At 47.1% G+C, this 15638-nt stretch overlaps 1 protein-coding gene across 7 annotated transcripts in view; it reads left to right on the top strand.

Annotated features, from left to right (window-relative positions):
- The window catches only part of LOC135900387 (tripartite motif-containing protein 3-like), a 131256-nt gene that overhangs the window by 111102 nt on the left and 4516 nt on the right, over positions 1 to 15638 (top strand). For all 7 annotated transcript variants that reach the window (XM_065429871.2, XM_065429870.1, XM_065429872.1 and 4 more), the window contains 3 exons: positions 4139 to 5069; positions 9589 to 9810; positions 14036 to 14758. In XM_065429871.2, coding sequence (XP_065285943.1) covers positions 4139 to 5069; positions 9589 to 9810; positions 14036 to 14758 — 1876 coding nt within the window. The remainder of the gene's footprint in view (positions 1 to 4138; positions 5070 to 9588; positions 9811 to 14035; positions 14759 to 15638) is intronic.

The following is a 15638-nucleotide window of genomic DNA, read 5'->3' as shown; positions in this document are numbered from 1 at the left end:
CGTGGCACTTTTGTTTGGCAACGGCGCCAAGAGGCTCTTCGCTTCCGTGGTTATGGTGGTTGTTACGGCTCGTTCCATCGTTTTGTATGGGTAGGAATGCTTACGTAGATAACATAGCTAAAACTTTCTTACGCCAGAATTCTTCGTAAGATAAAATTTTAGCCGATTCTATCGTTGGACATATGATCAGCGAGGGTGGATGGCCAATGGCAAAGTGCGCTTACGAAAAGAAAGCTTTATGATTTCGGTCCGTATTTCCAGATGCAATTGTTGAAACTGTGAAAGTAATGATTGATACATTTACATCTTGCTAAACGTTTGCGCTGGGTACCGAGATAATATTTCTTTTCCCGTTCAGCCCGGCTGCTCGTAAATATATTTTGCCGGTCTTCTTGGCGATCAAGCGATGCCTGAATATGCGGTATTAACGAGAGGGAACGTTTATGTATAGGAAGAGTCGGGTGGGTCTCTCTGAGTATGATTAATCTAGTCACTTACTCTGTGCTAGGGAAGGAAACGAGGGAGGAAGACGCAGCGACATGTCCCGAATCGATACCGTTCTTGATTTTTCATTCTAGCCCAGTGCGTGCGTATATAGCAGTCCACAGAATATTCTCAGGCTGATCCTTCTGATTTTATAAATGCTGTCCGCAGAATACATCGGGGATACGTCTGACGCCCTGATGTTAGCGAAAGCAGTATCGGGAATGTGAAGATAGGCGTCGCCGCCCTTTCACTTTTATTTGGTTCCCCAACGCGCGAGCAATCCGGTCGCGGTAAAAGTTATCTGTCACTACAGGAGCATATACCATATCAATCTAAGATGTCTGAATATATGGCGTTAGGAAGTACTCTTTCTGTTGAAAATACTGCTGGTAAGCATAATACATTTACACAATGCTGTTAAAAGTATTAAAAAAAACATAAACAGCGAACCACTTTCTACATCGTTTAACTCATTTCACCTGAGAGAGAAGTGGTTCTAGTGGGGAAAGGAGGAAAGGCTGCTTGCTGGTTCTTCCTTGCTAGATTGGTTCGTTGCTGGTTCTCTTTTTTACTGGTCATTCTCCTTCCTGGTTCACATTTCGCTCCTTTCACGTCCTTGTTGGGCCATGGCGCGTCGTGCTAATGGCCAAAGTCTGTATGAGACTTCCTCACCTTCCGTAAAGAAGGTGAGATGAAGCTCTCGTGATGCAAGGGCTTTCGAGAGAGAGAGAGAGGGAGAGAGAGAGAGAGAGAGAGAGATTACTCATGCCGAAAAATGTCAGACGAGCTACATGCAGGGCTTGTAACTTCAGATGGAGGTTCACTAACATCACTAACATAAAAAAAAGAAAACAACTGAAGCCCTAATGTTCCAAACGTCAAGGAGTGTCTATTTGGGTTCCGAGGCACGTATAGAATACGCACAGGATGACTGCCGAATGGGACATCAAGAGCAGTTCGAAAAAAAAAAAAGAAAATATAATAAATATGGCTGAGACTGTCTTCCTTTGTGACAGAGGCCACCGAATTTGAATGCGATATAAACATTTATTAAATTCTGGCGTTTTACGTGCCAAAACTACGATTTGATTATGAGGCACGCTGCATTTGTGGACTCCGGGTTAACTTTGACTACTAAAAGTTTCTGTAACGTGCACCCAGTACACGGGTGTTCTTGTATTTCGTCCCCATCGTAATGAGGCCGGCGTGACCTCGCGCTTAGCAGCGATCGCCTTAGCCACGAGGCCACCACGACACGTGGGCACTGCAGGCCACTGCACTGGCCGGCTTTATATGCATGGGCCCGTGTTACTAAGCCTGGGCCTAGCGCGGTCCCGGACGTTCATTACTGAGCTTAGAGCTTAGTCATGGTCCACGTGTGCATGACCAAGCCTGGCCTGCAATTAAAAATTAAAAAAATGTTTTTCTTTTTAGTTACAGATTGTACCGTATGTGTAAGCTTCGCCTTCTCTGGGTCTAATCAGCTGCAGTGTATAAGCAATAAGTGACCGAAATCTTTGTTTCTCCAATGGGAACATCAGTGATCTGGCCCGTTGCCTGTGCTGTTATTTTTGCGGCCGCTGCGCATGCGTTTACCTTGATCGTGCGATTTGGCCCTATGAGGTGTTTTAGCATGCTTATATATATATATATATATATATATATATATATATATATATATATATATATATATATATATATATATATATATATATATATATATATAGGGGGCTGTGGGCCTCGTCAAGCTGCCTACTGGAGCAGCTTTTACTTGCAGCCTCCTCCATCAAGTAGATGGAAATAAGGCTATTCTATTCTATATATATATATATATATATATATATATATATATATATATATATATATATATATATATATATATATATATATATATATATATATATATATATATATATATATATTGCAAGAGTGGTAACCACGAAATGGTTTGAAGAGCAGTTTCTTGTGCAATTTATTCTTCCGTACGCGGTAACAATGTTTGTTTTTGTGCGAAGGCAATGAACTTGATCTGTTTTTGTATTTTCTTTGCTGAGGTATACTAAGGTATACTATGGAACAGTATGCCTTGGTTTAATGAGCGGGCCTGAGTGTTGCCCGGGCCCGCGGCTTCATGCCCGAGCCTGGTCCAGCCCCGCCGAAAGGCTCTTCGGACGGCCCGGGCCCATGCAGTGCCCTAAGCATTAATACGAGCACAAAAGTGCAACCGCCGATAAATGCTGGACCTTGCAGTGTTCAGTGAGGGAGATGAGTGTGAACCCTCAGGTTACGGGATTGCCTGGCTATCTATATCCGTCAAGCAAGTAACGCCTCTCGCTAGACAAGTCTACAATATCTAGTCGAGGACAGATCAGGGTTCCTCTGCTGCAGATATACTTTTACTCCCTCTATATGGTACCTGCGACTCGCCTTCGACGTTCTTCGTGTATGTGCATTTTATCCAGCGGCGCGCCTTCGTCAAAGGTGGCTTCTCCACCATAAGCTTACATGTGGGGAGAAGCCAACTTCGAGAAGTACATCCGTTTTGCACGGCGCGTTATTTACAGTCATACGATTCGAAATATTTGTGTGTGCAAGCAAAACAACTTTACGGTGGCCGCTGTATGCGTTGTAAAAGAAGAAAAGCAACTTGAAAAAGAAAAGGATGTGTGGCGCTGATAAGAACAATATATAGTTGTTTAGGCTTAACATTTCGAAGCAATGCAGAGACCTTGAGGAAAGCCTTAGTGACGGACTGTGGATAAATGTTGACTATATATGCTGGGTTTCTTTAACGTGTACCCAAAACACGCTACACAATAATTTTTGCTCAGCGCTCTCCCAAGATTGCTGCCGCGACGGCAAGTACTCGAGCCCAAGACCTAGTACTCATGCACAGCAGAACATCATAACAATTGAGCTTCCGCAGCGGTACGTTCATCAATAGCGACACAATATCCACCCACTGCCCTTAATAAAGTGTTTGCGTGTAGGTACATAATACTTTCAGTGCGTCGCGCAGTATCACGGGCGCTTCGGTACTGTATCTGCCTTTAAAGGTCTCGAGAAAAGGTTGCGAGAGCTTGAAAAGCATAGGAACTGACGAACAGGATTGGCGCTGGGTCCGTAAGGATAAACGTTCTCGCTTTGCTAAATACCGCTCTATTTTATTTCCGTAATTGAAACTTTGGGCACGAATGTGTCATCGCAACACTGAAAACCATACAGAGCAGCACCGGGAATACGAATGGATGCTGTTAGCGGGCATGTGCTGCGCGCTTGAACACTTGATCTTACGCGAAGTAATACAAACGTAAAATAAGAAATTAGGCTACAGTTCACAGCTTTATGTCAGTGACGTGAAGTGTTCACAGCATCCCGAACTAAATTCGAGATGTGGAAGAGTAGTGTTTAATTCGTGCTACGTTTTCACTTTTCACTAGTTGCCATTGCCAGCTTCGTGTTTACTAGAAATTAAAACGAAGATAATAAAAGGAACAAGAAATAGGTGAAACCTACTCAGATTGCGCGGAAAAGATGATCTATTTTTGGGTTTCGTGCAACATGTTATTATTATGTAATATCTAAGACGTGTCGAATGAGCTGATTGATAACACCGTATTGACAAGTCCTTGTTTCTTGTCTTTTATCGCAGGATTCCCCAACCGAAGCTGGTTCACTTCCCCAGCAAGATGGAGGTGAGAACGGCTCCCGCGACTCCCACCTGCAGCCCCGCAATGCCTCTCGTTTCCGACTACCGGAGTCACTTCAACAGTCCCTCAACGTCGGGCGGCGGTCCTGCCAGTTCCGCTTCTCCCTCATTGCCGCCGGTTGCGGGCAATTATCAAGGCTCTCATCACTCCCCGTCGAACGGGACTTCCTCGTCGGCTTCCACCGAATCCATACCTACAAACTCCCACGCCGCAGCGGCGCCAGCGAACCTGCTTTCACATTCGCCGCAGAACGGCTTTCATTCTTCGACTGCAACGCTGAACGGTAGCGTCAATGGGCACAGCGTCGGAAGTTACCCCCCTGCCGACGCGACGAACGGATCTTCACCGCACGTCAATGGGAACAGCGGCGGCGGCGGTGACGCCGCTCAGCGACAGGCTTCCATCACCATCTTGAGTTCGAAGGGCACCGAGAGTCTCAAGGAGATGGTGCAGTGTCCCATCTGCCTGGACCGCCTGCACCGACCCAAGATGCTCCCGTGCCAGCACACCTTCTGCTTCCTGTGCCTGCAGAACAGCGTGATGTCGGCCGACGCGAGTCGGCTGCGATGCGCCAAGTGCCGCTCCGAGGTTCCCCTCCCCAAGGAAGGGATCTCGGGTTTCCCGTCCAGCATTCACCTGCAGAACATCCTGGACCTGCTGGAGTCGGACTACGCCTCGATGGACGAGCTGCTGCAGTGCTGCGGCTGCCAGACGGTCAGCGGCAGCAGCGTGTTCTGCGAGCACTGCAAGCTCTCCTACTGCTCGCTCTGCATGGCCAGGCACGTGGAGGAGTTGGCCAAGCAGCTGGGACACATTGCCGACCAGCTCGACGCTACCGTCGACAAGATTGCGCTGCGATACAAGAAGTTCGAGGTTTGGATTCTTTTCTGCAGGCTCGCCGAGGTCGTGCGTGTGCTGGGCGCGTGCCGCTGGAGAAGGCCGCCTTTCGCGGGGGCCAACCCGTGCCAAAGAATAATAACGGCTCGTTTTGCCAGGTGGTGCGCCAAATGCGAGTGTGATCCAAGCGATGCACCGCGAATAAACTTGTAGACAGAATAATGTTAGCCGTATTGCTGCGAGGCTCATTAGCTTTATAAATTTGCGATTGCAAGGCCATGTTATGCCAAGCGTGAAGCCAAACTCGGGAATAGACACTGCGATTTGGCTCTCTTGTCTTCGCTGCGTTCTTCCTTTTTTTTAATTGTCTTCAGGGTTTTCATCAGAAGATAGCAGTGCCTTTTATGGTGATTGCGTAGGATCCTTATATAATCGTGCAGAATACCTTCCAAGGAGCGTGTTCCCTCTGCGCCGGTGCGATCTTTTGCCAAACGTTTACTTTGTCTATAATCTGCTAGGTTATGTACATAGCAGAATCCAACCACGAGGAGTGATTAATATAATCTTATTCAGAAGCTATTACTCTCCGTCCACGTGCGAAAGTAAAATATGCTTTCTGTAACTTAACCACCTTGTTTAGTCTCATGCACGACGTTGCGGCCGTAATGGAATATCTAATGCAGGCACGTACCCAGGGGGGAGGGGGCGCCGGAGGGGCCCGCCCCCCCCCCCCGAAATCAAGTGGCATACCCCCCCCCCCCCCTCCCCACCACGCCACCACTCCGCACACATTCCTAAAGCGCCGCCAGATCAATGTTGAGACTTCGCAGCTGTTCATCGGTCAGCATTATGCTGCCTTTTTCACTCCTTTTAGATGGCGTTAGTTATCGGCATCTCTTGTAATGTGGAGGACAGTTTTCTCGTAGATTACGCACCCGCGCGATTAACTCGAAGTGCGTTCAGTTATCACCATCTATTCAACCGTCACGCGCATAGCTGTTGCTTTTGTTAGTTCAACCTTCTTTGTTTAGGCTGATCCTGGGACCAGGAGAGGGATGTGGCTGTTACTCAGCTGGTTTGTATTCTCATGGAACGAGTTGCGGCCGGAGAAAACGCCAATTGCGTTTAACTTATCCCTTTGCTTCATTGTTTCCTTGAGTTACGGCTCACCGCGACGCTGGCAGATGCCCGGAGCCATATACACGTGATATGGGTTAGATAAGGTGGGAAATAAAATAATGTGAAAGAGCGTCCATCATGAAACCCTGCAAAACCCTTAAACCCATAAGCAAGATGACTGTCGCCCGTTACTTCGTCTGTTTTTCCCTAACTGTATAGCACTTTTCGTGCAAAATTGGCAACTGGAAACAAAAAATCGCAAGGAGTTGAGAAATTAAGCGATCTACTAAGGGAGAGAGCCAAGGCAACAACCAAACTGCAAGCAAAAGCGAAAAATAAAAAAAGTTAACCGTTGTTTATAAGAATATTTATGGATCAACATCTTTTTATTTAAAAAGGAAGTAGAGAAAACGCCGTTGGAAGTGGAGAACAATTACTTGTTTTGAATGACGCTTCTACAGTTATCGGTCGAACCGCCTCACGTAGCCACTTCTCTGCTGTGCTTATGTGGGTGTTTTTCTAACCTTTTGCATTGAGCGCAGTACGTCTAGAATCGCAGAGTCCTGCGCTCTACGTGGTTGTATGGGACTGGCGGCCGCGCAGCGTTACGCAATTCGCGGAACTGTCAAAACTGATCAACAAGGCGAAAATAACTGATATTCGAAACTGCAACATGAGAAAGACTGAAAAAGCCGTAAAAAATGAACTCAGCCTGAAATCAGTAAAAAAGAAACCTGGCATAGGACAAACCATGATGTATGCACTAAAAGATAAGAAGGATAACATCATCAGCAATCTCGAAGATATAGTAAAAGCAGCGGAAAAGTTCTAAGCTGACCTGTATACAGTACCCACAGGTGTCACGATAGTTCACTTAGAAACAGTAATGAACAGAATACAGAAACTCTCCTATAACTAGCGATGAGGTCAGAAGGGCCCTGCAAGACATGAAACGATGAAGAGCGGGAGGATAAGGTGGAATAACAGTCGATTTAATCAAAGATGAAGGAGACATAATGCTTGGAAAACTGGCGGCTCTTTATACGAAGTGTCTATCGACTGCAAGGGTCCCAGAAAACTGGAGGAATGCAGACATTATACAAATCCACAAAAAAAGGAGACGTTAAAGAATTGAACAATTATGGCACCATTAGCTTGCTCCCAGTAATACTTAAAATATTTACCAAAATAATCTCCAATAGAATAAGGTTAACACTGGATTTTTTCAACCAAGGGAACATGCTGGCTTCAGGAAGAGATACTTTACAATGGATCACATCCATGTCATCAATCAGGTTATCGCGAAATCTGCAGAGTACAATAAGCCTCTCTATGTGGCTTATATAGATTACGAAAAGGCATTTGATGCAGTAGAGATACCAGCAATCGTAGAGGCACTACGTAACCAAGGAGTACAGAACGCTTACGTAAAAAGCTTGGAAAATATTGCTACATGCGTGAGGTATTTGTTTGTTTGAACTAGGCGCGTAGGCGCCATCACTCCAGAAAAGAGGAGGAAGAACGAACTGGGCTCACGCTGTGAATCTAACCGGTCAGCGCTGCAACCGTTGTTGTAAATATAATCTGTAAATAGTTTCTCGTCTTACTGACTCGTCTTTCGCGTTAGAATATCTACAGAGGTTCTACATCTACCTTAACTCTACAGAAGAAAAGCAGGGAGATACCTATAGAGAAAGGGGTCAGGCAGGGAGACACAATTTCTCCAAAGCTATTTCCTGCGTGCTTAGAAGAATTCAAGCTATTAAACTGGGAAGGCTTAGGAGTAAAGATCGACGGCAAATATCTCAGCAACCTTTGGTTTGCCGATGACATTGTTCTATTCAACAACAATGCAGATGAGTTACAACAAATGACTGGAGACCTTAACAGAGAGAGTGTAAGAGTGGGGTTGAATATTATTATGCAGATGATGAAGATAATGATAAATAGCCGGGCAAAGGAACAAGAGATCAGGATGGCCAGTCTGCCACTAGAGACTGTGAAGGAGTACGTTTACCTAGGTCAATTAATCTGAGGGAACCCTGATCATGAGAAGGAAATTCACAGAAGAATAAAAATAGGTTGGATCGCAAACGGCAGACACTGCCAGCTGCTGACTGGAAGCTTACCATTATTATTGAAAAGTAAGGTGTGCAATCAGTGCATTTTGCCAGTGCAATATGTCCAGTGCCAATGCATTTGCCAGTGCATTTCCCAGTGCATTTTGCCAGTGCATATGGGGCAGAGACTTGAGAGCAAGTTAAGGACCATGCAAAGAGCGATCGAACGAAGATTGCTAGGCATAACGTTAAGAGAGGAAAGAGTGGTTTCGATCAGAGAGCGAACGGGTATAGACGATATTCTAATTGACAGCAAGAGGAAAAAATGTAGCTGGGCAGGTCATGTAATGCGACGGTTAGATAACCGTTGGACCATTAGTGTTACAGAATGGGTAGAAAGAGAAGGGAAACGCAATCGAGGACGACAAAACACTAGGTGGAGCGACGAAATTAGGAAATTCGCGGGCGCTAGTTGGAATCGGTTGGCGCAGGACAGGGGTAATTGGAGATCGCAGGGAGGGGCCTTAGTCCTGCAGTGGACATAAAACAGGATGATGATGATGATGATGATGATGATGATGATGATGATGATGATGATGATGGTGGAGGTGGTGGGCCCGCCCTGTAAAAAAATCCTGGGTACGTGCCTGATCTAATGAGTATCTATTCATAGAGGAACAAATAAATAATGTGTGACTTGTCATGCAAAGGTAAAGACTCAACTATTTCTAGATGAAGAAGGAAATAAAAATTCAATTAGTGCACCAAGTTACCAATTCGCCGAGAAAGACGGGGTTGCGTTGTGGCAGAAGCAGGTGAAAAGAATTCAAATAGTGCTTCACCTAGTGAGCCGACATTTACGAGGGCTCATCAAAAGAGATGTGTAAGAGAGTGCTTCAATAGCACCAACCAACGGTAGCGAAGGGTGCCATGCTTGAGCGGCATTAATTCCAGTAGGGACTCGAGAAAGTGGATTCAAAGGATGTAGAGAGACAGCAGAACTTGTTGTGGGCTTTATGGCGATTCGTGACCGTTGACGTTTGTGAAACTCGGAGCAGGGATGAACCAGTTCTTGAGGTATACAGAGAAAGAGAGAGCTATAGATTGACTTACGCTATCGCGTGCAACTTTCACTGACGTTTTGCTCACGCAGAGTTCACAGTTAACCGCTCTTGTAATCACATACACCAAATAGCGACGTGCAGAGTTTGGTGCAAGATATATTAGTACAAAAACTATCGTGCTCGCGCAGGACAATAAGATAAAAATAATTAACGTGGAGCACGCTCGACAACATCGAAGTGTCGTACACTTGGGGAGGGCTGCAGACAGCCCACGCGTTCTTTGTTTCCCCAAGCATCTCGCTCCGCACGCAGTCTAGCCAGAGCGACATCCAGTCCAAGGTTCGCCTGGAGGCCGAGAAGCGTGTCCGGAAGATCCGGGACTCGGAGGCGCACCTGCTGCTTCGCGTGGAGACCGCCAGGGCTGCCGAGGAGACGGGCCTCCAGGACGTGGTGCAGAAGGTGCGGGCTGCAGCCACCGGCGCGCGCCTCTTCTCGTCCAAGGGCTTCGACGCAGCGCAAGACCCAAACGAAAAGGTTAGTCTCGGAGCGACCTTGTTCCGTGGCTTTCACAGGCGACGATTTCATTACACGTGCAAAAGTATTTTGGTCCTATCAGTGAGTAGGGTGGCTAGTTATTTAGAACATGGGTTGTTCGCGCTTATCCCGACGTGTTCATGCGTTGGCCGTCATCTGTCTGTCTGTCTGTCTGTCTGTCTGTCTGTCTGTCTGTCTGTCTGTCTGTCTGTCTGTCTGTCTGTCTGTCTGTCTGTCTGTCTGTCTGTCTGTCTGTCTGTCTGTCTGTCCGTCCGTCCGTCCGTCCGTCCGTCCGTCCGTCCGTCTGTCTGTCTGTCTGTCTGTCTGTCTGTCTGTCTGTCTGTCTGTCTGTCTGTCTGTCTGTCCGTCCGTCCGTCCGTCCGTCCGTCCGTCCGTCCGTCCGTCCGTCCGTCCGTCCGTCCGTCCGTCCGTCTGTCTGTCTGTCTGTCTGTCTGTCTGTCTGTCTGTCTGTCTGTCTGTCTGTCTGTCTGTCTGTCTGTCTCTTTGTTCTAAGCCTTGGTTTCTCTCTCTCTCCCTTCACCATCTTTCATCCCCCCATCCCGCTCCCATGTGTAGGGTAGCAAACCGGTTAAGCTAAACTGGTTAACCTCCTTGCCTTTCCTTCTCCACTTTTTTTCCTTCCTTCCTGCCTTGTGCACTTTGGTACGGCACAGTGCTTTCATGTCAGTGCTTCACTACAACAGTGAGCGTCCACATTAGTTTCTGCGCGCAAGTTCCTGTAGTTTTACGCTTGTTGATGTAGAAGAAGAAGAAACTTTACTAAGAAGAATGGTCCGGCAGTTTTTGTTGATATAACTTGATTTTTTAAAATGTTTGTTGAACAATTCGGGAATACTTAAAGAACACGTCTCGATCCGCGCGCTGACGTTTCCTTCCGTAAGCAGGTTGTCCGGAGCCTGGGTCCAGGGATGTAGCCAGGGGTGGGCACAATGGACATGTGCCTCCCCCCCTCCCCCCCCTCACTTACTGGCTGGGCCTGAATAATGTAACGATTCTATTTAACTACTATTACTTTTCGCAGTTCGTCAGTGATCTGAGAGGCGCTGCGCCCACGTTATCACCACGATCACACGGTCGTGAAAGGTAGATGCATGATAAGAAAGAACAAAAGGAATCATTTATACTGGCATGTACGTGCCCAGCGCCTGCTGCAAATGCGCCTGCGCATTTGTTTTATTTTGCAGATTATTTTGTCTTGTGCTTTCATCTGCTTTCTTTATCTGTTATTATGAAGCCAAACATTCGCGCTACTACTTAATTTTTCTTTAACCATGAAGAAGAACACAAATGATTATGAAAAAACAAGAACTATTGCGAGCGAGAGACACGCATATGTTTATGTGAACACGCAGCTTAGTACACTCATCCCCCCCCCCCCTCCCACTTCCTATTAAGTGCCTAGATATCAGGCACCGCAACGTTACAAATTTCTAAAGAGTCAGGCTACAGTTATCTTGATTTAGGACAAAAGCATGGCAGTTTGAGCGAGTTGGCATGTCATGACCTTTTTGGGCTTGAAGCGCTGCTCAGAAAGGGCAAGAAGGAAGTTGGATGGGGTAATGAAAAGGAATGGAGAGCAGGGAGTGCGTTCACTCTGTTCTCCGTTCCCTTTCGTTACCCCTTCCACTTTCCTTTTTGCTCTTTCTGAGCTGCGCTACAAGCCTACTACTACTACTACTACTACTACGAGTACTACTACTACTACTACTACTACTACTACTACTACTACTACTACTACTACTACTACTACTACTGTACAAAAGCGAGACCGGATGTCGTCGTTGGGTTGGTGGCACAATAATGCAAATAAGTGAGTCACAGAACTGGTAGCGGAAATAACACTGTGATTCACACGGTTGTGCTAGTTGTGAAAGCGCGTGCCATCGTCAAGGGTTGTTTTCCAGGTCGTCGCACACTCTGCGGTACAGTGTCGCCACTTCAAATGTTTCTTTCTTTTTGTTTTTGATGTCTAGATTTGTTTTTTTCTTTCTGTTTGGTTGCCGAGCGCCACTAAACGAGTCGGGCGATGCGAGCGACCTCATTTCTTGCTCGTTTTTAAATCTGTCCGGGCGAAAATGAAAGAAGACAAGGACGCCGAAGGATTGGCTAACAATAGAGGGCGAAACGTTCCCAGAAGCGCGGAACGCACTCTGTCTGTGACCTCTGAAAATGGCCAGACTGCATTGTCGCTTCGCTTATTTTTTGCAGCGGAGCTATATAAGGCTAGCCTACCATGGAGATTTTGTGTCCGCACATAAAAACTATCATCATCATGGCTCAAACTCCCGTAAGCAGTCATATCCCCGTAAGCCAACAGAAAGTGCAACTCACAGCCCCGTAAGGCAGAGGCTACAATCACTCGGTAAAGTGTAGCGAACTTTGCTTGCATTCTTCTAATCAGGCATGCAACATATAGAACAGCATATCGAAAAATGTCATCATCAATGGCTCATACCCCCGTAAGCTATCAAAAATGCAATGGCTCATAGCCCCCCCTAAGATTCATGGCTACTCACTTTGCATGGGCTAGTTGCGATGAAACTACACTGTGGTCGTTGTTAGTGATTTCAATGTGGGTGTGCCGGGACCGGAAAGGGAGTGGTTTACGCGTTTCGTGTTGCAGGCATATCGCTTACGATGCCACACCAATCCGGCCCAGCGGCGCACGTGCATCGATTTGACATTATCAAAGAATGTGTTTGTGCTTGCGAGTATATATATGCCGATTAGTGTATATCATAGCGGCCACAAAGCCATTGTGACCGTCGTTACTAAGTGACAATGAGTGATGCCAATAAAGTCTTTACTTCATGTTCTCTGGCTACGATGTTTACAGCTCCGCATGTCATCCACCTTCGCAGGGCGGAATGGCCGTGATTTTTTTATTCGAATAAAGGTGAACGAGAAATTCGAACGCAGGCTTCTTTAGTACCTGTTATCCTAAAGTACCAAACACTACTGAAAGAATAAAAAAAAGGAGGATTTAACGAGATGAACGTAACACTGCCCACAGCATGATACAAGTATAGAAGCACACACATAGTATGAACTCTTTAGGACTCCCCCCTTTCTCCCTGCAGCGGAATGGGTGACTGTCCTAGGTACTTCCGGTGTTTTGTCCGACATTGCTTATGACTTCGTGACAAGCATTCCTGTGCGTGGCGTCTAAATATTTTTTTTCCTTTCTTTATTACTGTAAATTACTGCACCGCACCTCTGCGGTTATATAGGTGTGGCAGTGGTTCCCAAACATGTATCCATCCGGTGCCCTTGACACGTTAAATAGGTATCTAGAGACTCTCTCGATTACCTCGGTTTACCTTCTAACGAAAACGTGTGTACACCAAAAATAAAAATTACGCTATGAAACAGGGAACTGACGTCCACCAGAAAGCAGCGCGAGACTTGTTCTACTAGGCAGTGTGGTCCTGTCAGCACACGTGTTGTTTGTGCTGCAATGGAGATGCTTTCGTATCACCCCAGAGTACTGCTTCCCGCAGACCTGACTCATTCGGGGCGTAATCTGAGGTCAGTGTGATGGTTGATTGCGTCATTAAAGATACTTGAAGCACTACTAGGGCGTGAACTTAAGAGTTACATCTGTTGATGAACTGTTGACTGACCGCTAGAAGTCGCAGCATTAAACAAATTGTGAGACTGCAGTGATGGCGAATTTATTCTCTATTTTCTTTCATTCATTCTCTGTGCCTTTCTTTTTTCGCTCCCCTGTTATTGCTCGTCGTATCACTTGTTATAAAAGGTGAACTGCACTTTGAGCGGCTAGCAACACTGATAGGCCCGTAGTGCAAGTGTTCTAAAAACAAGGGCCAGTATTCACAAAATGGTTCTAAGCTAGGGTGATGGTAAGAGAAGATGCCATCCGGTCACGATGTTTCGCGTATTATTAGCCAAGGCGACCGGTCAGTGGCAAAGCGCACTTACAAACGAAAACCTTCGTGAACTGTGGCCCAGAAGGGTAAGAAATGGTTGGCTTCGCGGGCATAATTCACGAAGATTTTCGTTCGTAAGTGCTCTTTGCCGCTGGCCGGCTTAATTCAGTAATGACATGTACAACATCGTGATTGGCTTGCATTCGCACTTACGAACTACTCTAGCGAAATACGTTTTCTGTGGATACGGGCTCGTTTGGTTTAAGTTGTTGGCACACTTACACCATAAACGCTTCCGCCCATGATGCTATCAGATTCTGGCCTTCATGAAGCTACACCGCGACGCCGGCGACGCCCTGTCCGAAGTCACGGCAGTGGGCAACACGCAAGTGAGCTTCGACCCGGAGGCATTCAGCGTCACGATCGAGTGCCGGACGGATGCCGTCGCCGAGGACGACGCCGAGTCTCCGGGATCTCCGAGCAGCAGTCCGGAGACGACGCCCTACTCGGCTTCTTCGCCGGCGAACGCCCTCAGCTCGCCCGGTCCTCCGGCGGCCGACGCGCCGAACCAAAGCAAGGCGGAGCTCCAGAGGGTGGCCGCGGATGCCCAGTCTCGCCTGTACCGGTCCAAGTCGTTCCTGGCCCGCATGAGGCTGGGCAACGGCCTGGTGCAGCGGCCGTCGGGCGCGGCCGTGTCCCCGTGGTCGTCGGAGATCTTCGTCGTGTCCATGGACAACCACAAGGTGCTCACGTTCGACTCGACGACGGGCCGCTTCCTGCGCTCCTTCGGCAGCCGGGGCCAGCAGGAGGGCGAGTTCCTGTGCCCTTTCGGCATCGCGCTGTCGCCGGTTGACCAGGAGATCCTCATCACGGACAAGTGGAAGCACTGCATCCACGTGTTCGACAGGGACGGCAACTTCCTGCGCCAGATCGGCATGAAGGGCCGCTCGGCGGGCCACTTCCGCAGCCCCGAGTCCATATGCGTGGACAACGCCGGGCGCATCTACGTGTGCGACACGTGCAACCACAGGATTCAGGTGAGTGTGCCTTAGCTGTCCAACCTACTTGCAAAGTGAGCTGCACGTCGCAAGTGCATTCGCCGCTTGCGTTTTTTTTTCTTCGCTTCGTTCACGTAGGCCCTCATTTGTGCTGCAAGCAGAAGTGAATCGCAAGCGGTTCTATGCGTACAACGGGCGCTACTTGAACCTACTACGAGGCGCATACTTGAAAGTAGGAGTAGCTATGCACACTCTTAATGAGTCTTCTTACGCTTAAAAAAAAAAAAAACGGTGCAAATTGTAATGCGTTGGCATTAGGAAGGTCATAGTGAAAAAAAAAAAGTGTATGAGTGCGCAGTGTATGTATGTAACGGTCAAAAAAAAAAGAAGAAAAGCATTGGCTCGATCCGCTGGTGTAGCATAAAAGTATAAACACGACGTATGTGGAAACACGTTCTTTTTTACTGTCAAACGTTTCGGCTGGTCGACCAGCCTTCGTCACTCTCCTGAACAACGCTTTGCAAAGTGGTGAATGCTGTTTAAATCATAGATCCGGGACCTCAAAGAGGTGCGGCGTAATGCTAGCGAATTTCTGTCGCATTTACCGCTTAATCGCCACTGCCTATTCTTGCCCGTCTATATTTTTGAAAGCTTACTTCATCTTTCATCTGATAATCTGGAATATCATGCCAGACATTTTTCTAGGTCCACGGCTCCAGCTCTTCTTAATGTATTTATCTTTCTCTTCGATAAGGTCCGGTAGATCGCTAGACAAGTCATTTTGATTGCAAAACAATGTTTGCTTAATTTTGGCGAGCATAGTTCCCATATTTACTACACCGACCTTCTCTATCTCGAGCGGGACTAACCCGGCGGTAAAACGTTCGCCTCTATTTGATCAAACACGAAAGGAAGTCAC

The sequence above is a fragment of the Dermacentor albipictus genome, chromosome 1 (assembly GCF_038994185.2).
Source record: "Dermacentor albipictus isolate Rhodes 1998 colony chromosome 1, USDA_Dalb.pri_finalv2, whole genome shotgun sequence".
In the NCBI taxonomy this organism is placed as follows: domain Eukaryota; kingdom Metazoa; phylum Arthropoda; class Arachnida; order Ixodida; family Ixodidae; genus Dermacentor; species Dermacentor albipictus.
The sequence above is the reverse complement of the archived record's forward strand: the minus strand, read 5'-3'. Positions and strand labels throughout refer to the sequence as shown.